Genomic DNA, 23,951 nt, shown 5'->3' on the forward strand with positions numbered 1-23,951 from the left:
CCGCTCCTGGACAAAGCCCTGTCACTCTCATCCACAGGTGAGACCTGGCCGGAACCAATCAGGACTTGACCACGGCCTGAGCACACACCCAGATGTTGGCTCACAAGACAGATTTGATCTTCAGAGTTCTGCTGCTGCAGTACCCTAACCTGCATGCATCAGTGTGGGGTTTCTTTATACCTACTCATACCAAGATACAACCTAAAACCCACTAAATTAGTAAGGCCAGGCCTAGAAAATATTCCCCATTGGCTCAGTGGGTAAAGAATCTGCCTGCAATGCAGGAGACGTGAGTTCAATCCCTGGGTCAGGAAGATAACCCTGGAGAAGGGAATGGCAGCCCACTTCAGTATTCTTGCCTGAAAAACCCGATGGATAGAGGAGCCTGGCAGGCTACAGTTCATGGTGCCACAAAGAGTCAGACACGACTGAGCGACTAAGGAGCAGCAGGCAGCAACAGGCCTAGAAAATCTATGATTTAAGGTGGAAGGGAGTCTGTCCTTGGGTGACTGAATTCACCAGACCCAGTGTGAAAACCACAGCAGGCCGGTCCCCTGCCTACTCGACACGCTTCACGGATCAGAGACCAACTCTCCCTCCACCTGGGTGCCTCATCAACGACACTCAACTGGGGGACTTCCCTGGTGGCCCAGCAGCTCAGACTCCTCCCAACACAGGGGCCCAGGGTCACCCGCCCGGTCAGGGCACTAGCTCCCACATGCCACAGCTAAAGACCCCAAGCGCTGCAACTAAGACCTGGTGCAACCACATAAATAAATTTTTGAAAAGGAACACTCAATTGGTTCCCAGAAGAAACCCACGTCTCTCCCCTGCCCAGCCAAGGCTTCCCTTCCAAAGTCCGCTGAACCTGCTTCTTCTGAGAGAACTGACCCTAGACATGCTCATCCCTCCCCCACCTCCCCTCCCCCGACTGGGGACAAGTTACTGAAGGAATCCAGACATGGGGGAGGGGCGGGCATCATTAAGTGCTTTCTGTGAATAAAGAGTTCCAAAATGAACAAGGCCTCTGTTCCACAAAGTGACTTCTAAAATGGGACTCACTAGCTCAGGAGGAAGGACAGTGATTCTGACCCAATACGGTTTCCCTGACACCCGCTCAGCCCTCAAAGCCTGGATTCATTGGCCCCTGTGGCATGTAAATCACCAATCTGCACATCCTTCCCTGTAGGAGCCTAACTGTTCCACCTACGTGGCACCCGCCTCAACTCCTGCACCGTCCGAGCACCTAAACTTTCCAAAGCCTGGACAGCAAGTGCTCAGGAAACAAGGGTTTTGACAATGATCATTATCTGGGACTTATCCTAGGTATGACTGCAGCCAAGGCATGCTCCATCAGGAAAAAAATAGGAAGAGACAATTCCTTGCATGTAAGAGGTATGGGACTTCCCTGGTGGCTCAGATGGTAAAGAATGCACCTGCCATGCAGGTTTTGACCCGGATTTGATCCCTGGATTGGGAAAGCCCCTGGAGAAGGAAATGACTACCCACTCCAGTATTCTTGCCTGGAGAATATCATGGACAGAGGAGCCTGGTGGGCTACAGACTATGGGGTTGCAAAGAGGTGGACACGACTGAGCGACTTTCACTTTCACTTCAAGAGGTATGCACCGCTATAGACACTGCTCTTCAGGAGTGACATACAACAGAGCTTCTCAAGTATTAATACAAAAGGATCACTGAGTCTAGTTAAAATGCAGATTCTGATGCGATGGGTGCAGATGGACCTGAGAGGCTCCATCTCTTCCCAGCTTCCAGGGGATGCCAGTGCTGCTGGCCTGTGGACCATACCTGAGAGGCAGGACAAGTGACTTGTGCTAAAGACTCCGCAGAGCTAGACTTACTGCATGCTCAGTGTGTGCCGAACTCTGTATCTCCTTTATTACCCACACAGTCCAGGAGATGAGATCCACCATCCCCATTCTGTGGATGAGGAAACCAAGTTACACAAAAGGTTTGTGACTTGCCCAGGATCAAATAGCTAGTAAGTGATACAGTCAGTCCTTGAACATGAAGCTGCCTAACTCCCAGTCCACATTCTTAACCTTCCAGGAGCAGCTTTTCTCATTAAGCTGGACATCCTGAGAGGACAGAAGCTGGAAAAGGTCTGGAGTACCTGACAGAGGCCCAAAGAGGCATGGAGGTGGGATATGGAGACCAGAACCCCCTTCAAAGGGTTGGCACAATCCTAGGAGGATGGAGCCCGAAGGTCACTAAGGGAACCACAGGCGTCTGTCCTGTCCCCAGACCATTAAAAGCATGCCTGGGAGCAGCCCAGCCTCCTCTAGCAGCCATCAGCATTCAGACTTCAGGGGTGGGGGGAGGGGGTAGCGGGAGGAGATGCAGAACTACAGAAAACCTCTACAAGGGCCCTGGCTCAGTCACCATACCTCCCCCTCAGCCTCACTCTGTCTGACAAAATTCAGCAGGCCGAGTATGAACTTAGGACTCAGCCCTCAGCTTCCTACCCTGCTGGACCCCTCCCCACCCTCTGCGGGGGTGCAGAGGACAAAGGTGGGATGAAGGAGGGTGGTAGCTGCCTCACCTGTTACCAAGATTCTGGCTTAGCTATTGCTACGAGCGGGGCTCCCAGGCCTACCATGCCCAGCTCTCCACCCATTTCTCAGTAAACAGAGCTGGGCTGACAGCTACCAGATAGCAAAACTGGAAAAGCCACCACCCCGGGAAAGCAGACCTACAGCAGATGTCAAACACACACATGTAAGCGCCTGGTTGGCTTCTTAGGATCCCCAAGGGCGGTGGGGTCCTTGCCAGCCACAGGGCCAGGCACACCTGACTTGTCTCCAATTCTTACTGAAACCAAGTCCACCTGCCGACCTTTTCCAGCTCTGTCCTCTCAGGATGTCCAGAGGCCCAATGTGTGCCTTCAGCCTGATGACAAGCACCGCCCACTGAAGGTTAAGAACGTGGACTTGGAGTTAGGTGTCCTCGTGTCCTAGTTCTCTTTTATGATTTATCTCTTGATTCAAAACTTTATTCCTTTCCTTGTCCCACCCCTGTCCCCCGAGGATTGAGGAGTATCAAAGAAAAAGGGAAACTGTAACCAAGGAGGACTCTGTGGGGCATTCCAGGACACACAAGCCCCTCCATGTCCTGTTTCTTGCTTGCAGGGAACAAAGGGCTTCAGTATCCTAGACCTTCCCTGAGTTCCACAGAGCAGACTCAAGTAGTTAATGATTAGAAGAGTGGAGCCACAGGACTTCAGGGGTGCCTCCAGGAGGCTGATGCCTATCTTCGAGGTGCTCTGCAGAAGCTAAGGCCCCTCCGCCACCTGGCAGAGGGTGGTGACTACTTATTGACCACAACAAGCAGGAACCAGAAAGCTGATGACTGAGGCTCCCCAAACAACATCCTGTTACCTCATCACCGACTGACCAGAAGAAGGTCCAGAGCTAACTCCTAACAGTCTTTACAAACCTTTGCCTGAAAGCCAACGGGGAGTTCAGGCCTTTTGAGCACGAGCTGCCTGTTCATCTTACTGCCACCCTGCAGATAAACACTGTTCTTTACTTCACCACTACCCAGTGTCAGGAGATTGGCTCTGCTGCATGTCAGACGGGCAGACCTGAGTTCAGTTCAGTAACACTATCAGTCCAGAGTTCAGCTTATGACCCAAATAATGGTGCCCCTTCCTAAGCATCCACTCCTCATTTATTTCAAATCCCAAACCAGGAACCATCCTTGTCTCTTTTTCCCCGTCACACCCTACATCTAAATTTTGAACTCTATGAACCGACTACATCTAGATTTCAACCCCTCTCATCACTGGCAGCCTACAGTACAGTCCACCACAAACCCCTGCTGAATATCACAATTCCCTGCTCACCTGCCTCCCTGCCATCCAAGCTTCCTGCAGCATGTGGGTGAACTTGGAGTGCATCCCACACTGCTCCTCAGCATGGCAGAAAGGACTCATCTTTTGGGTCCCGGCTCCTCTGATCCTCTGCATATCTCATCCCACACTGCTCTTCACTGTGTTCCCACCTCCAGGCCACTGCTCTTGCTTTTCCCTCTGCCTGAGACACAGGCCCAGATCTGCACTTACTCACTCACAACAGGTCCCCATTCGTCTGAACTTTCTCAGTTTTCCTTGAGTACCCCAACTACAACTGCTCCTTAACTCTGTTCTATTTCTTCAGCATACTAACACCACCTGACAGAGGGGTGTGTGTGTGTGTGTGTGCACGTGTATCCCACACAGTGAAACAACAGAATGGGAAAGACTAGAGATCTCTTCAAGAAAATGAGAGCTACCAAGGGAACATTTCATGCAAAGATGGGTACAAAAAAGGGCAGAAATGGCAAGGACCTAACAGAAGCAGAAGAGATTAAGAAGAGGTGGCAAGAATACACAGAACTGTGCAAAAAAGGTCTTAATGACCTGGATAACCACAATGGTGTGGTCACTCACTAGCAGCCAGACAGGGCAGTGTGAAGTCAAGTGGGCCTTAGGAAGCACACTACAATCAAAGCTACTGGAGGTGATGGGATTCCAGCTGAGCTACTTCAAATCCTAAAAGATGATGCTGTTAAAGTGCTCCACTCAATATGTCAGCAAACTTGGAAAACTCAGCAATGGTCACAGGACTGGAAAAGGTCAGTTCTCATTCCAATCTCAAAGAAGGGCAATGCCAAAGAATGTTCAAACTACCACACAATTGCGCTCATTTCACATGCTAGGCTTCAACAGTATGCAAACCAAGAACGTCCAGATGTACAGGTTGGATTTAGAAAAGGCACAGAACCAAAGATCAAGCTGTCAACATCTGTTAGATCCTATTAAAAGCAAGAGAATTCCAGAAAAACATCTACTTCTGCTTCATTGACTACGCTAAAGCCTTTGACTGTGTGGATCACAACAAACTGTGGAAAATTCTTCAAGAGATGGGAATACAAGACCACCTTACCTGCCTCCTGAGAAATCTGAACGCAGGTCAAGGAGCAACAGTTTGAGCTGGACATGGAACAACAGACTGGTTCCAAATTGGGAAAGGAGTACGTCAAGGCTGCATATTGTCACCCTGCTTATTTAACTTACATGCAGACTACATCATGTGAAAAGCCGGGCTGGATGAAATGCAAGCTGGAATCAAGAATAGCGGGAGAAACATTAATAACCTCAGATACGCAGATGATACCATTCTAATAGCAGGAAGTTAAGAGGAACTAAAGAGCCTCTTGATGAAGGTGAAAGAGGAGACTGAAAGAGCTGGTTTAAGACGCAACATTCAGGCTGATTCATGTCAACGTATGGCAAAAACCACCACAATGTTGTAAAGTGTTTTGCTGCCAATTAAAATAAATAAAATTTTTAAAAAAGACTCAACATTCAAAAAACTAACATCATGGTACCTGGTCCCATCACTTCATGGTAAATTGATGAGGAAAAAATGGAAACAAATGACAGATTTTCTCTTCTTGGACTCCCAAATCACCGCAGCCATGAAATTAAAAGGTGCTTGCTCCTCGGAAGAAAGGCTGTGACAAACCTAGACAGCATATTAAAAAGCAGAAACATCACTTTGCTGACAAAGGTCCATCTAGTCAAAGCTATGGTTTTTCCAGTAGTCATGTATGGATGTGAGAGTTGGACCATAAAGAAGGCTGAGCACCGAAGAATTGATGCTTTTGAACTGTGGTGCTGGAGAAGACTCTTGAGAGTCCCTTGGACTGCAAGGAGATCCAACCAGTAAACCCTAAAGGAGATCAACACTGAATATTCATTGGAAGGACTGACGCTGGAGCTGAAGCTCCAATACTTTGGCCATCTGATGTGTAGAGCCGACTCATTGGAAAAGACCCTGATGTTGAGAAAGATTGAGGAGAAGAGGAGAAGGGGGTGACAGAGCTTGAGATGGATGGTTGGATGATACCACGGATTCAATGGATATGAGTTTGAGCAAACTCCAGGAGACACTAAGGACAGGGAAGCCTGGCATGCTGCAATTCATGGGGTCACAAAGAGTCGGACATGATTTAGCGACTGAACAATACACTGCTGTGTAATGTCTGTCTTTCCCTGCTCTACAGGCAGGAACTTTATTCTGCTCATCTGTGTGTCACCAGGTTTGAAAGAGTGGATATTCAAGTATCTTTTCAATTAACTAACAAATTAATCTATGAAATAACTTAGGAACTTGTTTGTCCCTGTTCACAACTGACCTATATGTAATGTTTATATCACCACAAACCCACAAGTCTTAATCATGAGACCAGAAGCTCCCAGAGCAAAGAGGGTACCCCCTGTTCCCAGAAAGAGCCTCCTGAGGTGGGAGCCACATGCCAGGCTTCAGGGGACAGACAGTTCCAAAAGGATGCCTTCTTTAACCGTGAAGGCCTCATCCCCAATCCCTGAGCTAAGAATTCCATCAACTTCCCTAAGAGAATACACCCATCAGCTCTGGTAAGTGCCCATTTCCTGAATGGAGGTCAGGCGTTGACCCCATGCTAGCCCGTCACTAGGGCAATAATCTTAGCATCAACAACTACACCTCTCATTTAGCATCTACTGTGGGCAGGCACTGTACTAAGCACTCAACACAGCAAATTAGATCCAAATAATACCCTTAAAAGCCCTGTGACGCAGGTGTGGGAGGCCGACCTTGAAAGTGGCTACCAGCCTGGACTCTGGAGCCTGGCTGCCTGGTCTAAGCCCCAGATCACCATATAACCAGCTGCGTGACAGAGAGTGGGTTCCCCTATCTCTCTATGCCTTTTCATACTTATCTATAAAATGAGGGTAATGGATGTTGGCTGCCTTCACAAGACCACGCTGACAATTAAACAGATTACACGTGAAGCACTCAGAACAGGGTCTGGCACACGGGAAGCGCCACCCAAGTGTTAGCTCACATGTTTTGCAGATGCAAGCACCAGAACAGAGAGAAGTCCACAGGGTTACGGCACACGCTTCTTTTTTGTAAATAGAGGAACCAGGAATCTCAGGCTCCTTGTCTCCAGAGCAGCTGACCCTGATCACTGCACTAGACTGCCTCCCTCCCCAAGTACAGCACACACACACACCTGGACCCAGAAACCCCCATGTTCCTTCCCAACCAAGGAGTTTCTCTAAAGCAGGGGTATGTGTTAGATAGGAGCATTACATCTCTATTTCCCCTCATCTCTAACTGAAATTTGGCACTTTTTTCAATTATGAATTTTTGCAAATCTTTGTAGAGCAGCAGTACCTGTGAACACGCCACCAAGGGAAACCGGGCATTTTCATACCACGTGACAGCTGCAGCAGGCGTTGCCAAGTCTCGTCTACACGCATCGCCTCTATCACTGCTTTGAACTTTAAAGCTACAGGCTTCTACTGCCATCCGAAAGTAGAGGACTCCTACTTTTTATGCTGAAACGGCATACAGTGAAAAAGCAACTACCTTAGAACACATCTTGCTACTGCTGCTAAGTCACTTCAGTTCTGTTCGACTCTGTGCAACCCCATAGACGGCAGCCCACCAGGCCCCTCCGTCCCTGGGATTCTCCAGGCAAGAACACTGGAGTGGGTTGCCATTTCCTTCTCCAATGCATGAAAGTGAAAAGTGAAAGTGAAGTCACTCAGTCGTGTCCGACTCTTAGCAACCCCATGGACTGCAGCCCACCAGGCTCCTCTGTCCCTGGGATTTTCCAGGCAAGAGTACTGGAGTGGGGTGCCATCGCCTTCTCCACATCTTGCTAACAGAGGCACAAAATAATAAAGCACACTTAGAGATAGAGCTCAAAGCTAAAGCGAGGGCTCTGTGGAAGATGCTGAGTGTAGTTCCCAGAGGAGGAGCTGGACGATGCTCCTCTCACTGCTCGGGTTGTGCTGCCTCTACAGGGCTTGCTGCAAAGCACATACTGAGCACGTCTTCCCCTTCCTGTCCCAATGCACGGCTCCCAGGCTGAGATCCCAAATGAGAGGACAGACACCTCATGTCCCATTGGGTACAAGAGAGCCTTGCTGGTAAGGGGCAAGGAACCAGCCAAAGGCTCTGCAGCTCCTGAGCGTCTCGCCACAGTGCCCAGTCCTCCAACACCCAGCAAGGCAGTGAAGGCGACTCCAGACAAACAAAAGCAGCCAGGTGCACCTGCTGCCTCAGGGGCAGGCTGCTCCCAGAGGTTTTCCTCGTGTCCCCAACACCACATCTCCAACTTTCCCAGGCTGGTCCTCACCTGAGCCTTACCTGCCTACTTATCTGCAGCTTCTGCAGCTTCTCTCTTCTGGCCGTAGCCACCAACTTCAGAGACAGGCCTACCTCAGGCTAGGGAACAGCTACCACCATGCTGGGGATGAGGGGCCTGCAAAGCTGACAGCTGTAGGAATGAACTGTGCCCCAAGATAAATGAAGCTGAGAGGCCCTGAGAAGACAGCTGTGCTGCCCGCTGTTCTGGCTGAAGAATCTCCTAAAAGAACCACCAATGTGAAGGAAAGATATACTGATCCAGTTGTCCTTTCCAGGGCTTACTCTCCCCACTGAGCCTCCCCAGGGAGTCAGTACAAGTGGGGGCTACAGAGCTCCAGAGAGGAGAAGACTGCAACTCAAAAAGCAGATGTTGGGGGAAACTCTAGGAGAAGACACCAAGATACCTGTTCATAACATTCTGATGAGCATAACAATCTGCCCCAAATCCCTATTCTAGGCCAGCAGCCATCAGTCACTTCAAGCAACACTGTATTGATTAAATCTCTTGCTTTGAAAAGGCCTGAGGGCTTCCTGGTGGCTCAAACAGTAAAGAATCTGCCTGCAATGCAGGAAAACCGGGTTTGATCCCTGAGTCAGGAGGATGCCCTGGAGAAGGAAATGGCTACCCACTCCAGTGTTCTTGCCTGGAGAATTCCATGGATAGAGGAGGCTGGACATCTACAGTCCACAGGGTCGTGAAGAATTGGACCAACTGAGTGACTCAATAACAACAGCTGAAAAGGCCTGAAGCCTTCAGAGACCATTCACCTTGTCTGCCTTTCTCCAGGCTCACAAAGTCCTACAATTTCTCTTTGGCAGGAAACCATCATGTAAGTGACTGTTGTCATCACACTATTATGGATTTCTAAATTGGAAGTCAACCACAAACTGAAAAACAATGGCAAAGAATTGCCATTCCTGATGTTCCTGTGTAGAATGACCAAACAATCACAGGGAAAACGAAAACGCTTCCTTATGCCAGATTCCTGCTAATAAAGAAAAAAAACAACTAGAGTCCTAGGCAGCAATCATTAATGGATACTAAAATCCATTGGGAGAAAGGCTGAATGGATAACTCCACGGTAGCTGGGTCAGCTAACAGTCCAGAACCCACTGCTTAATCTCAGCCCCACTGAAGTGGAGATGGAGCCGGTGTGCCTGCCGAGGCCATGCAGCAGAGTCAGCCTCCTCGGGCAGAGGAACTCCTGCAAGAGGCAGGGTCTAGGGAGCAGGACTTTCAGACCTAGCAACTAGCCCTCAGGGGCTGCAAAATTAGGGTGAAGGACATCAAAGGGGAAGCCATCAGCCACAGTGCGGATGCTCTCAAGGACAAGTGACTCAGCTCCTCCCTCAGGTAAGGGAGGAGGGGACTGTTGCCCTGGGAGACCTAACAACTAGGCCCCGGCTGGGAGGGAGCCCCGTTTGGATCCTGATTCAACAAACCACTCATAAACAGGGGTCCTGATATCAGGGCAATTTGAATATGGACTGGATACTGACTGGATGATTAAGGAACTGCTGATTTTTTTTATCTGTTAACAAGCGTCATGGTGATGTTTTTTGAAAAGCACCAGCATCTGTTGGAAATGGCTGGAAACACATACTGACTCAGCTATATTCTCCTTCAGTCCCACTTGAGACTAACGGGGCCTTTCTGTTAGATCCCTGTGGAGGCGAGGGTAGCCTTGGGCCAGGACACAGGTTTTCTTCTCCCTGTCCTGTGACTGCGCCCTGCTCCTGGTTGCATACCTGAGCCTTGTGCTATCTACACATCTCCATAGCCTCAGCACAGGGCATGGCACGTGAGATCCTGACAGCCCATCCTGACACCCACAAAGTCTCAGAGGCATAGGGAACTTGCCCATCTAACCAGAGGAGCCCTCAGCCAGGCTCAGAATATTTCCGAAGTATTTGCCAAAGTTAAAAAAAAAAGGGGGGGGTGTCCTTGAGAAGCTTACATCATAGTAGGGAAATAAGACAGCCACATAAATAAAGGAAGAAAGTGATTAACACCACAAAAACGTACAAATAAAATGCACAGATAGGCTAAATGAAAGAATATTTCAGGAGAAGTGGTAAAGGACCTGATAAAAGAAATTTTCACATATTGAGATACAGGAAGTCATTCTGGCTTATACCTGAGAAAACCTGACTCTTATACTCACTAAAATAGCCTGTTTGTGGCCTATCAAACATACACTGTTGTTGCCGTTCAGCTGCCAAGTCGTGTCTGACTCTGTGATCCCATGAACTGTAGCATGCCAGGCTTCCCTGTCCTTCACTATCTCCTGGAGTTTGCTCAAACTCATGTCCATTGAGTCCGTGATGCCATCCAACCATCTCATCCTCTGATGCCCCCTTCTCCTCTTGCCCTCAATCTTTCCCAGCATCAGGGTCTTTTCTAATGAGTCTCTTCGCATCAAGTGGCCAAAGTATTGGAGCTTAAGCTCCAGCATCAGTCCTTCCAGTGAATATTCAGGGTTGATTTCCTTTAGGATTGACTGGTTTGATCTCCTTGCAGTCCAAGGGACTCTCAAGAGTCTTCTCCAACACTACAGTTTGAAAGCATCCATTTTTCGGCACTCAGCCTTCTCTGTGGTCCAACTCCCATCTGTACGTGACTACTAGAAAAACCGTAGCTTTGACTGTATGGACCTTTGTCAGCAAAGTGACTGTCTCTGCTTTTTAATATGCTAGTCTAGGGCTGTCATAGCTTTTCTTCCAAGGAGCAAGCGTCTATTAATTGTGTTGCTGCAGTCGCCACATGCAGTGATTTCAGAACCCAAAAAAATAAAATGTCACTGTTTCCACATTTTTCCCCACCTATTTGCCATGAGGTTACAAACATACATTGGACATCTGCTTTAATTATTAGAGAAAAGACACTAACAAAAGGTAAAGCATGCCCGTGTTAAAAATAAAGATTAAATACTTCTCTTCTTGGGACACCAATGCTCATAAATTCTCATAAGTGAAAGTCACTCAGTACTGTCCAACTCTTTGTGACCTCGCGAACTATCCAGTCCATGGAATTCTCCAGGCAAGAATACTGGAGAGGGTAGCCACTCCCCTCTCCAGGGAACCCAATGCTGGTCCCCCTTTAACGATAAGATTCCCTTCCCAGGTGCAAGGCCATGCTGACTTGCTGTGTGCATGCTTATGGGTGGATGGGTGGAGATCTTGACATGTATCCCTGACTTGTTTCATGTTCTTTGTTCTGACAAGATATATAAACTTGTGCTGGAAACCATGCTTCTCCAGAGCAGTTTCTCTAGAGTAATCTGGGAAGTGGGTGTCCAGGCTAATCCTCAGTTTGGCTCAAACGAAATTCTTTCCTATTTTTATAATAGGCTGTTTATTATTTTCATTGACAGATGCCAACACTCATACTGGGTCTTGAATGATGGGTCAGGAGGCAAGGAGGCAGGTGCAGAGACACTCCAGGTGGGAGGAACGGAATATCCAGGTGCTGAGGGCTGGAGAAGTGAAGATGGACAGAAAGGTGCTTTGGAGCAGATAGAGGAGACTGCCCCAAACATCATGCTAAAGAGCTGCAGCTTTCCTCTGGGCCTGGAAGAGCACTACAGGGTAGGAAACAAGGATAAGACCTATGGCCGCTGGGCTCTAGGAAGAGCACAGGGCAACAGGGAAAGGGGCAGGCAAGAGGTGAGGCCGCAGAGCCAGCCACAGAGCTGAACCCAGGACAGGCCCCACAGCCAGGCTGACGCAGGCAATTCCCTGTGCCTTAGCAGTTATTTCTCATCATAAATTAATACACTGGCATTCTGGCTTATAAAAAAGCTGAAGCAGCTAAGTCTGCAGGAGATGTTAAAAAAAAACTGCTTAACTAGGACAGGAGCAATGGGGAGGGGAAGGAGTGGCACTCCTGGGCACAGCAGAGCCACTCCACCTGTGCTGTCACTGCTTACTGACAGCACGGAATGTTACTCACCTTTCACCCCCACAACCCAGGGACTGGGCCTGCTCTAACACACGCTGGATAGACGAGATGGCGTTGACAGGGCTTAGCTTCAGTCCCAGAAATAGGCTGGGAAAACTAATTATTTTAGGAACTTCCCTGGTGGTCCAGTGATGAAGAATCCGCCTTCCAGTGCAGGGGATGCAGCTTTGATCCCTGGTCAGGGAACGAAGATCCCACAGGCCACAGGGCAGCTAAGCCCATGTGCCAAAACTCAGAGCCCACGTGCCCTGGAACCTGTGCACCACACTAGCGAGAAGCCCACATGCTGCAACTAAGACCCAATGCAGCCAAAAAGTAAATAAATTTTCTAAAAAATAAAATATTTATTAAAAAAATATTTTAAAGGAATAGTGGAAAAACCTCAGTTCAGTTCAGTCGCTCAGTCGTGTCCAACTCTTTGCGACCCCATGAATCGTAGCACACCAGGCCTCCCTGTCCAACACCACCTCCTGAAGTTCACTCAAACTCACGTCCATCGAGTCAGTGATGCCATCCAGCCATCTCATCCTCTGTCATCCCCTTCTCCTCCTGCCCCCAATCCCTCCCAGCATCACAGTCTTTTCCAATGAGTCAACTCTTCGCATGAGGTGGCCAAAATACTGGAGTTTCAGCTTTAGCATCATTCCTTCCAAAGAACACCCAGGACTGATCTTTAGAATGGACTGGTTGGATCTCCTTGCAGTACAAGGGACTGTCAAGAGTCTTCTCCAACACCACAGTTCAAAAGAATCAATTCTTCGGTGCTCAGCTTTCTTCACAGTCCAACTCTCACATTCATACATGACTACTGGAAAAACCATAGCCTTGACTAGACGGACCTTTGTTGGCAAAGTAATGTCCCTGTTTTTGAATATGCTATCTAGGTTGGTCATAACTTTCCTTCCAAGGAGCAAGCGTCTTTTAACTTCATGGCTGCAGTGATTTTGGAGCCCAAAAAAATAAAGTCTGACACTGTTTCCACTGTTTCCCCATCTATTTCCCATGAAGTGATGGGACCGGATGCCATGATCTTAGTTTTCTGAATGTTGAGCTTTAAGCCAACTTGTTCACTCTCCTCTTTCACTTTGATCAAGAGGCTTTTTAGTTCCTCTTCACTTTCTGCCATAAGGGTGGTGTCATCTGCATATCTGAGGTGATTGATATTTCTCCCGGCAATCTTGATTCCAGTTTGTGCTTCTTCCAGCCCAGCGTTTCTCATGATGTATTCTGCAGAGAAGTTAAATAAGCAGGGTGACGATATACAGCCTTGATGTACTCCTTTTCCTATTTGGAACCAGTCTGTTGTTCCATGTCCAGTTCTAACTGTTGCTTCCTGACCTGCATATAGGTCTCTCAAGAGGCAGGTCAGGTGGTCTGGGATTCCCATCTCTTTCAGAATTTTCCACAGTTTATTGTGATCCACACAGTCAAAGGCTTTGGCATAGTCAATAAAGCAGAAATAGATGTTTTTCTGGAATTCTCTTGCTTTTTCCATGATCCAGCGGATGTTGGCAATTTGATCTCTGATTCCTCTGCCTTTTCTAAAACCAGCTTGAACATCTGGAAGTTCACGGTTCACGTGAGGAAAATCCTCAGTGAGCTGTAAGACAGGAGACCCAGGTTCTAGTCCTGGATCTGACTTACAAAGTGGCTTTCAACCACCCGCTTCACCTCTGTAAAAGAGGGATGATAAAATAAGCCAGTGAAGACGGGGAGAAATACCAACTCAAACTGTGTAACTCAGAGTTTGAAGAGCTGGCTGGAAAAGCTTTCCCCAGAGGCTCCTCCATCTAGATGCCTTCGCTTCTCCCCAGATCTCCGGCCGGCCGACCTCCTCACACACCAGCAGATAGGATGCAGGGAGAAGGCCAATCCCTTACGGCTCTCAATGCTCACAACCTAAGCCTGCCTTTGATTTGGTATCAAAGGTAAAAACTGCAAGCCAGACTCAACTGCAGGAGAGGACAGTGCCCCTTTATCAGGCCAGAGATTCTTACCACCTACTCTGGCTCTGGGCAACAGTCCTCAGAGCCCAGAACTGTCATTTCATTAGCTGCCCCTGCCTCCGTGGGCATGGGCTGCTTGGGCTCGCCTCAGCCCAGTCAGGCTCAGCCTCCCCCCTGCCTAGGCACAAACTTCTCGAGCAGTCCGCACCCCTCCTCCTGCCGTAGGCTCCAGAGGTCAGTCGCTGTCAGCTTGCCTCAGGCAGAGGCCAGGGACCCATGCCTACTTGGAGACACGTCTAACCACACAGCAACAGGAAGTATGGACAGTTGAAAGCATGATGTATGGGAAAAGCACTGGGCTTGGGGGTCAGAAATCTGGCTGCCACTAATGAGCTGTGTGACCTTGAATAGGTCATCCCACTCCTCAGACCCCAGTCTCAACATCAGTAAAAATGGGGGTCAGCCTGCCTGCCCTCAGGGAAGAAGGAAATGAGGTGATGCTGGGAAAGCACTCTGAGAAGTAGGCCAACCCACACATAAAGATTTGGATTTACTGTCGGGACCTTTTATGGGCTGTCGTCAGCCCTATGGGAGGAAGGTGGCCCAGGACCAAAGAGCGATGACCCTGCCCAGGAGAAAGGAGAACCAGCGAGATGACCCTCCCAGGGGACTCTCTGGGAGACAAGGGATAAGGAAGAAATTCTACTTACCCACACTCCCCTCCCCGGTGCTCCTAACCCAATATTCACCCCGAACCAGAGTCCTGAGTTCCAGAGGATAAAACTAAGTATGGCCGTCCCCCTGCTAGGGTCTCGGTTCAGACACAATAGGTGGCGTGCTCAGTCCTTCAGTCATGTCCGACTCTTTGCATGGCTCCTCTGTCCATGGGATTTTTCAGGTTCCTCTGTCCATGGGATTTTTCAGGCAAACTACTGGAGTGGGTCTCAGTTTCCTCCTCCAGGCAATGTTCCAGACCCAGCGTCTCCTGTGTCTCCTGCATTGCAGGCAGACTCTACCTGCTGAGCCACTGGGAAAGCACCACAACAGGTGGACACAAGCAGTAACATCCCTCTGTGGGGAAGCCAGGCTGACAGTAGGTATAGAACCGTGTGCATGAAGAAAGCTGCGTTTGTGCAAACACAATGTGAGGGGGAGAAGAAATCTATAATGCATTGGCTTTTAAAAGTAGATGAGATCTGGTAATGCTGGCTGCCTCCAGAGAAAGGAGCTAGATGACTCAAGGTCAGGGCAAGGAAAATTTTTCACAGTGTAACCTCTGTATCTTTAGAATTTTTAGACCAGTAAACTACTCAAAAATAAATGTGAAAGAAAGCCAGGCTGTTTTGCTGAGAGAAGCACATAGCTAAACTAACTCAGCTCCCCTCCACTCCCTTTCCTGGCCCAGCCCATCACACTTCCCTTCCCTTCCAGAGGGGCAGTCTCCCTCCCAACTCACCCAGCCCCTATCACACCTCATCTGTCATTCAAGGCTCTACCTCCTACACACGGTCCACCCTGATCACACCAACCCTGGTGAGTTGGTCCTTCTTTTGATCCTTTCTCTCATACTTTTTATATACTGCTTTTTGGTTAATTACCCTTCCTGTATTAAGTCTTGCCTCAAACATATTTTTGCCTTCCTAGGGAAAGGGCTATAAATTTTCTTTCTCATGTTTCCTCCAAAGCCCTAACCTTGGCACAGTGGTTGCCCAGTAATTACTTACTAGATGTTGAACAAAAGAAAGAAAGAAAAAAGCAAACCACCGCATGACTGTAGGAAGAGGAACCAGATGGCTCGGAGGGTTCCGTCACAGTCAAACAAGCATGTCATTTTTTTGGGAAAGGTCAGGAAGTCTTGTATCTGGTGATGATATCCCAAGCCCAGCTATACTGTACAAGTCAACGAGAGCAAATCTCCCTGGGGTGGGGGGTGGGGGTGTCTGGGGGCGAGGCAGAGCTTTCCAGCCCCTCCCTCACTCGTATGAGATAGTGTAGTGGCAGTGATACCCTCTTCCCCAAACGACCAGGCAACACCCCCATCTCCTGAGAAAGATATGACTAGACACGGAGCTGCAGACTAAATGCACTTATCCCAGCCAGTCAAGGCCTCACACAGGAGAAGCATGGAAGGTCATGCTTCCAGAGCCTCCAAGCCTGACTACAGAGATGGACTTTGGGGAGGAGAGATGAACCCTAAGGAGGGCAGCTGCTGAACACCAGGTTCCGTGCAAAGCTGAATGCTGGGAGACATGAGGGAAGACTCAGACGGATGGTGCAGCATGGTGCTGAAGAGCACAGAATCTGGAGCCAGACTGTCTGGGTACAAGCCTGACGGCCGTGTACTAGGTACCTTTAGAAAAGTCACTTCACCTCTCTGCGTCTCAGTTTCCTCACTTGTTAAACACAGTAACAATAGCTACACCTCAAGAGGTTGTTATAAGCTGATGGAAGACAAATCCTCAGGACAGCGTCAGCACCTAAGCAGGACATAATCAGTGATACACTAGACAAATGAGGCAATGACATTTCTCCAAAAACGAGTGCTACGTGCGGTCTGTATGGGAACTCAGAGCAAGTTGGGTGGCAAACGGGATCCCTGATGGCCAGCCTGACAGGTCTGGGGTACCTCCTCCTCCAGGAGGCCGTCCCTGACCACAGCTGAGCCCAGGGATTCTGTCTGCTCTGAAATCTCCAGTGTTTCCTGGCTAGACCCCAAAATACAGCACCTGGCCATGGCCCTTCCTCCAAATGTGGGGTCTATCCTCCTAATAAGACTGCACTCTCTGAACATGCAGGCTGGGGTGTCCATGTGCTCCCCTCCTTTCAACTCCCTGCCCAGCCGGTGGCCTCCCCTGGCCTCTGCCCAGGCAGAAAGGCCTGTGGATTAGACTGTTCCTCAGCGTCTCAGAGAAGTCCCAAGGCCCCCTTCCCTATCCCAGTGGAAATGTCCCCATCTCCCTAAAACCCCTCTGGCACTTCCACAGAAACCTTGGGATGCACTCAGGGCCCCAAGTGCCATCTCTTCTTTACCCCAAATCCTTCAGCCCTTCAAGCTGCCAGGGCCTAAGAGAAACCACAGAGCCCCACCCTTCCTAATTGCTACATAGCTGAGAGCCTGCCACTTGCCCTCCCAGCCTCCATTTCCACATGTCTAAGCACTCTCACAGCTCTGACATTAGAAGTCCACTGTCAAGGTCAGTGTTTCCATTTCCCACCCCTGGGGTCAACTGAAGGTCAAGGTGGCCCCTGACAACACCCCTCCTCCCCAACACCACCAGCACTATCTCCTGGGAGCTAAACTAGCTTATTATGCTCACTGAGGAGCCCTGGGCCCAGCCCCACAGGCCAGCTCAGTCAGAACAAAGCCATCAGACTCCTCCTTGACAGAAGTGCCAGGTGCAGAAAGGACCCACTCCATGGACTTATCCCTATTACTTGGCCATGAGAAAGGGCAAGGCTTCTTCATGACCACACCAGTTTGCAGAAGACAGCCCTGAGCAGGAAAAAAAATAAGGTACAGACTCCCAGAGAACACACAGAGCTCCTGTCATTGTGTTAATCTTCTGTCCCTGCGCAGGGTGGGAATGGCAGGGGAAACACCTGGACGAGGCCAGATGAGCCTTTCAGTGTCGCTGTTGCTGGCGAGTATGTCACAGCACCGGGGCGGCAGCAATAAAGAGAGCAGGCAGCCCCATCAGAAGAAAGGCACAGCCCTCAAGGTCGCCCGTATGGAGCTCTGCTGAGTCGCGTCTGTCCCCGGCTGCCAGCAGGGAGGGGAGGACAGGGCCAGCTGCGGAGGGAAGGGAAGCTGCTGTGCTTGCCAGTCTGACGGGAGAGTCACTTCCACCCCTCCCCACACCCCCAGACGCTGCTGCTCAAGCAACCCCAAATAAAAACTGCCCCATAACTCAGGGAATGCAGCCTCCCCAAGTCCTAACTACTGCTTTTAAGAACAGCCACACCCTTCCCAGCAGCCAAGCAGACTTCCCCAGTGGCCAGGTCTGAGGCTGGAGCAGGAGCCAGGGCCAAGGACCCTCATTGCCTCAGCTGCTTCCAGAGGAGCAGTCACAGCTGGAAACCAGTGGGGATGAGGCTGTGGGTCCTGCACCATCTGTCTACAAGAGGAACATGCAGTCCATCAGGAGGCTAGGGGACAGGTGGAAGCCCTCAAAGACCATGTCACCTTAGACCAGCAGGCTACACTGGCTTCAGGTGCCTCTCCCAGTGCCCAAAACCCTCCTCGAGGAGGTTTCAGGCCACCATCGCCAGCCAGGCAGAAGGCTCAGGTCTCCAACCTAAGTCCTCCACAGCCACAGGCCCCCCTGAGGCCCTCATAAGATCAATGAGACAGGTCTAACCAGGGCTGATGGAGCCACTTAGAGGGCCACAGCTGCAGCCTGTCCATGGTCCCATTTTAACCCAAATCGAGGCCACAGATGTGGCGTTTCCAAGGAGCCAGACTGTAACCCTCTGTCCAACAGGCCCAGGAAGGGGGTTCTTTTAAGGAAGGGACCATTTTTCTGCACACAAGTACCCACTGGGGAGTATCACGGATGGCACTGAGGTACAAACCAGAAAGGACACATCTAAAGAAGCTAAAGCAGGAACTTCCTGCAAGTCCAGTGGTTAGGACTTGGTGCTTTTCACTGCAGGGGCCTGGGTTCGACCCCTTGTTGGAGAACTAAGATCCTGCAAGCTGCTTGGAGTGGCCAAAGAAGAGGCATCTCTTGGGATTTTCAGACCCACAGTGAACCATGAATGGTTTTACTGAAGGGAAAGGGTTATAGTTAGTTTGTTTCGACAATTTTCTTTTTAATCAACTGGAAGCCTCCGGTGAAATCCCTCACCTCAAATAGCATCCCACTGACAAAGCAGCTTCGGGGACTGTTGAGGTATCTAGTACCCTTGCCCTCATCATCATTACTATCATTACACAAGGAGGGCCCTGGGAATAACCCAACACGAACATCTTGAAAGCTTGCTATGTCTCTAGGACAATAATAAGACTTTTAGAGACACCACTGTATTTAACTTGTACAATTCTATGACTGTTATCACATATGACCTTTTCAGAATTGAAGAAACAGGTTAAGTAACTTGCCTGCTAATAAGTGATAGAACTGGGAAATCCCAGTTTTCATGTTGCTGCTGCCCTGCCAAGAAAGATGGCTGCAGAGATCTAAGGCTGATCTGAGAGTGGCTCTAGAACTGCAAAGGGCTCCCAAGACTAGCCCAATTCTCAAAACTCCAGCAGCAAAGAGAATGGTGGAGGGCTGGGAAGGGCCAGGTCATTTCATCAGGAGCTCTCATACTTCTGTGAGTACCCTGCCACCACAGTGCTGGGGCTTCCCCAGGTGCTAAAGTGAAAGAAAGTGAAGTTGCTCAGTCATGTCCAACTCTTTGCGACCCCATGGGCTGTAGCCTACCAGGCTCCTCTGTCCATGGGATTTTCCAGGCAATAGTCCTGGAGTGGACTGCCATTTCCTTCTCCAGGGCATCTTCCCAACCCAGGGATCAAACCCAGGTCTCCCGCATTGTAGACAGACGCTTTACCGTCTGAGCCACCAGGGAAGTCAACACTTCCAAGGTGCTAAGTTCTGTATTATCTCCTCCTGTCACATGAGAGGCTCCTCTAAGACAGGGGACATCTCCCAGATCATAGCTACCAGGCTACCAAAACCTCTCTCCACCATCACTGCTGTTCACTGACCACCAAACACGTCCAGGAACTAGGTGCTCATTTCATCTCTTATATCAACCCTGTCAAGATATGAATTAGCCCATTTTACAGATGAAAATACTGAGGCACCAAGAGTTTACTTGACTGGCCACAAGGTGGCAGGTTTGGGAAGGGAATCTGCAACTCCACAGGCCCCTCCTCTTAAGCTTGAGACTGCTTTTCCCTAGTCAAGTGCTGTCTGGGCAACCCAGGGCCATCTGCTCTCCTTAAGAGCACCACAGCTGGTTCCTGGAGTTCTTTGCCACCATTATCCAGAGCTGAGGAGGGCACACCCCAATCCTCTCCCCACTGGAAAATGTGCAGACTCACTGTCTTAGCAGTTCACGCCAAGGTGCTCCAGGAAAGGCCATGAAGAGTGGCCATTAGAGCCAGTGGTGGAAGGTGCAAACTAGAGCGGGGGTAGCAGCCCTCACCCTCTGTCAATGGGCATGCTGTTTGGTCCCATAAACTAAAAGATTGGGCTGATTTCACAGGCATTTCTGCTGCCCATAAGTCCCCTCCTCCTGCCCCCTCCAAGTTCTATAAATAACTTAGGTCAATGCATCACAGGAAAGGCAGCCAGGTGGGTGTGGAAAGATCCTGTGGAAAAGATGACTTCTCTAAAGTAAATTAAAGCTCCCACTGAGACCAAGGGGTAGTAAGTCCAGTTCTCCAAGAGGGACTGTCCTTGGCTGAAAACAGGTGCATGCGGGCCGAAAGACAGGGACAGCTCAGTTAAGACCCAGAGGCCAAGAAGAAAGCAAGAGCAGGAACTGAAAAAAATCAAAGCCCCTCCCCAACCCCCTCTACCCCCCGCAAGTCACTGACCTCACAGAAGCCCCTCCCCACAAGCCTAGAGACGTTGTGTCTGTGCTCTTAGTCACCCCTCTAGGATTCAACAGCCCCCTCTCCTCAGCCCGGGATGTGTTATCTACCAGTCTGGTCAGATTAGCTGAGAGGTGGAGATTGAAGGACCAGGAAAGAAAGGGGTGGAATTAATTTGGGGGCAGGAGCCTCTCCAGGAAAAGAAAGGGCTAAGAGAGCCAAAGAAGAGCTTTCTGCCCCACCCCACCCCCTTGGGCTCCCTGAGCCAGGCTGGGGGGAGAGGACAGAAAAGGGGAGGGAAAAAACAAAAGGAGGGCCAAACTATACCACATGATCCCACAGCCAGCAACCAAACAGCAAGTCAGGAGGGAAGGCGAGGCCAGGGGAGGGAGAGAGGGAGCTAGGTCACAGCCTTCCCCAAACCCGCCCTGTGCTAACTGGTTTCCCACCAAAGCCACAACGAGCCATGAAGCCCTTCTGTACCCGTGTTTTTAAAGCGTTCAAGGTCAGATCTTTTCTGTCCAAATCCTGCTTTCATCTGGGTCTGTACCAGGCTCAATCCTTCTCCAGCAAGCCTTCCTAGATTGACTCAGTTGGATGCCATTTCACTTGGGCAAACCTTTCCAGCACCTGTCCCAACCCCTTACCCTCCTCATCCAGGAGCCATGGGACCCCTGACCCCCAAACCCTTACACTCCCCATCCAGGGGTCATGGGACCTATGGGTGGCATCACCCCAGTTAACTAAGTGAGAGACCCACGGCTGGTTGTCAGGCCTGGAGACAGGCTTCCAGATCCTGCCCAAGCCCAAAACAGGAAATGAGGCTCCAAGTCTGAAGCCTTGATCTTAACACAGGGAAAGTTAAATGCTGCCAAAATAAATGATTAAAGAAAAAAATAATAACTCATTGGCCTTTCTAGGTATAAGCGACTGGGAGACCATCTCCTGCTATGCCTTAAGCACATGCTGCCTCCACCTCAGGCAGGACACCTGAAGCCTACCTAACTAATGCGTTTCCTTCTTAGAGGTCCTCCTGTTTCCTGATCAGGGACACTGAAGAGGAGGTTTTGGGGCGTCCCTAAGCAGCAGAGGGCATCCGAGTGCCAGGAAGCAGCAGATGCCCTCTACAGCCTCTAGATCTGGTGTGGCGCCTCCGTTCAATCGCTGCCCTCCTCTCACAGGGCGAGGCAGCGCCTCTCCACTTCCCTGCGGGCCTGGTGTGGAACAGGCGTCCGCAGGCAGTTACCCTCCCCTTCGAAGAAAGTGGGGCAGGCCCAGAGGCCCCAGGAATGGGCCCCAGATTTTCCTTCTTGAGGTTCCCACAGCCCAAGAGTCTCTGGATCCCACTCCTAACTTCACTTGACAATCTACTCCTAACAGTAGACCACCATTCTCAACCCCCCAGGCCTCCCAAAGATCTGCCAGCAACCAAACACAGCCCAGAGCACACTTGGGGGCCGGAAGGAGACCCTATATGTGAAGAACCAACTTGTCGATTTACGCCCTTGAGTGCCAGGCAAAAGGGCGCACCGCCCGGGCCAAGGTGTGGGGTCCTGCGTCCCCCAGCCCCGCCCCGCGAGGCCTTTAACCGTTTCCGCTCCCCCGCGCCCGGCACTCACTGAGTGTGCTGGGCGCGGCCTGCGCCGAAGACCTCATCCAGCGCCACCGTGGCCTGGCCCAGGAATTTGTCGACGCCGATGAGCGAACGGTGCATGGTGGTGAGCACCAGCTGGCAGGCGGCGGCTGAGCCCGCGGCCCAGGGCGCCGGGCCCGCATCGGCCTCCTGCGCCCGTAGCAGGCCGTCCAGGGCGCCGGGCGGCAGCTCGAAGGAGCACTCCTCGCGCCACTCGGGACATCCTGGCGTCTTCTCCACCACCGACGTGCTGTACTTCTCGCGGCCCACCTGGATCACCGTGTAAGCGTCGCTGGTGCTGCCCGCGCCAGAGCTCTTGCCCCGCAGCCCGCGGGCCCGCAGCACCGTCACCTGGACGTGCGTGGGTAGCCAGCGGGAGGGCCCCGCCGCCGGCTCGGCACCCCGCACCAGGGCCATAGTGGGTGAAGCGGCGGCGAGCGAGGCCTGGCCGAACCAGGACCGCAGACACCCGGACCAAGTAAGAAACTGGACAGCGGCGGAGGGTGGCCAGGAGCCGGCTCGGAGCGCCGCCGCAGCTGCGGGTTGGGCCGGGCCGGGCTGGGCCGAGCCGGCCGCCGCCTCCCCGCCTCCCCGGCCGCCGGCCGCGCCGCGACGTCAGCGCCCCGCCTCCCGCCCCGCCCCGCGGCCGGCGACCCGCGACTAGCGACCGGGACCCGAACCCGCGCGATAGTGCGGCAGAGCCGGGGGAAGGTGCCAGCCACGCCCTCGCCCCGGCCGCCGCAGACCAACCGGGAGCTAGAGGTCAGCCGGGTGCCGCGCGGGCCGTGGGCGGGGCGCGCGGCCTCCGCAGAGGAGGGGGCGGGGCTCCCGCGTCGGTACCGCCCCCAACTGGGGGCGCCCGGGAAACCCTGCCTCGCTTGGGGGCCGCGCCGCACCCTCGGCCTGGTCTGAAATGCCCGCTCCGCGCCTCCCGGCCAATCCCAAGCCTTCTTTCAAGACGTCCCTGCTCCGGAAAGCCCTCGCCCTAAAACTGCCCCGCCCCACCCCTCCCCTGGATGGCCATCTCCTTTGCGCTGGCAAGTGGGAGCCATGCGCACCCGGCTGCCCCCTTGGTATCTCCTCTAGCCTGCCCTTGCCGGGAAAGTTCCCCGCGTGAAACCAGAGGCGATTCACGCTACGCCGCGTGATGGTCCCGGGTCAGCGACCCGAAAGCGGGTGAGCTGCCGCTGTCTCCCACTTCTACGCGCGGGAGGGACCAAGTATGAACCCGGCGAGGGAGTCCAAGGAGCTCGCGGTCACCGGCCACTGCGTCGGAGAGCAGAAATGAATAAATGAGTAACCACATCAATATTTAAGTGTTCACTCGGACCGCTGGGGCTCATGCGTCCTGAGTTGGGGAAAATTATAGGCTCTGGTGGAGGTTTTAAACAATTCCTTATATCCATTAAGAGCCTACTCTGTGCAAAGCCCTTGGTATTACTTGCATGCTTGGTTTATTATTGATAATGACAACAGTGGTTAATAATTGCAGATGCTAAATTTCAGCCAGTGCTGGCCCATATGTTTTACATGCGTTACCTCATTTTGTCCTCAAAGCAGCCCTGTGGGGTGAGTATGGTTTTTAATCCTTATTTTCAGGAAGATAAAATTGCAGCTTAGAGAGGTTAACCTGCCATGATTCATAACTGGAAGAAGTGGG

At 51.2% G+C, this 23,951-nt stretch overlaps 1 protein-coding gene across 3 annotated transcripts in view; it reads right to left on the reverse strand.

The window, feature by feature from the left end:
• RAB11FIP5 (RAB11 family interacting protein 5) overlaps positions 1 to 22,901 on the reverse strand; it is a 43,457-nt gene extending 20,556 nt beyond the window's left edge. The window contains exon 1 of one of the 3 annotated variants that reach the window (XM_086327598.1): positions 22,278 to 22,901. In XM_086327598.1, coding sequence (XP_086183724.1) covers positions 22,278 to 22,708 — 431 coding nt within the window. In that variant the 5' untranslated portion in view covers positions 22,709 to 22,901. The remainder of the gene's footprint in view (positions 1 to 22,277) is intronic. The other 2 variants (XM_086327597.1, XM_086327596.1) reach the window with 2 other exon arrangements.
• Positions 22,902 to 23,951: the final 1,050 nt, after the last annotated feature.

Source organism: Bos grunniens, chromosome 11 (assembly GCF_055505025.1).
Source record: "Bos grunniens cultivar Pamir isolate PY7600 chromosome 11, Bosgru_T2T1.0, whole genome shotgun sequence".
Taxonomy (NCBI): domain Eukaryota; kingdom Metazoa; phylum Chordata; class Mammalia; order Artiodactyla; family Bovidae; genus Bos; species Bos grunniens.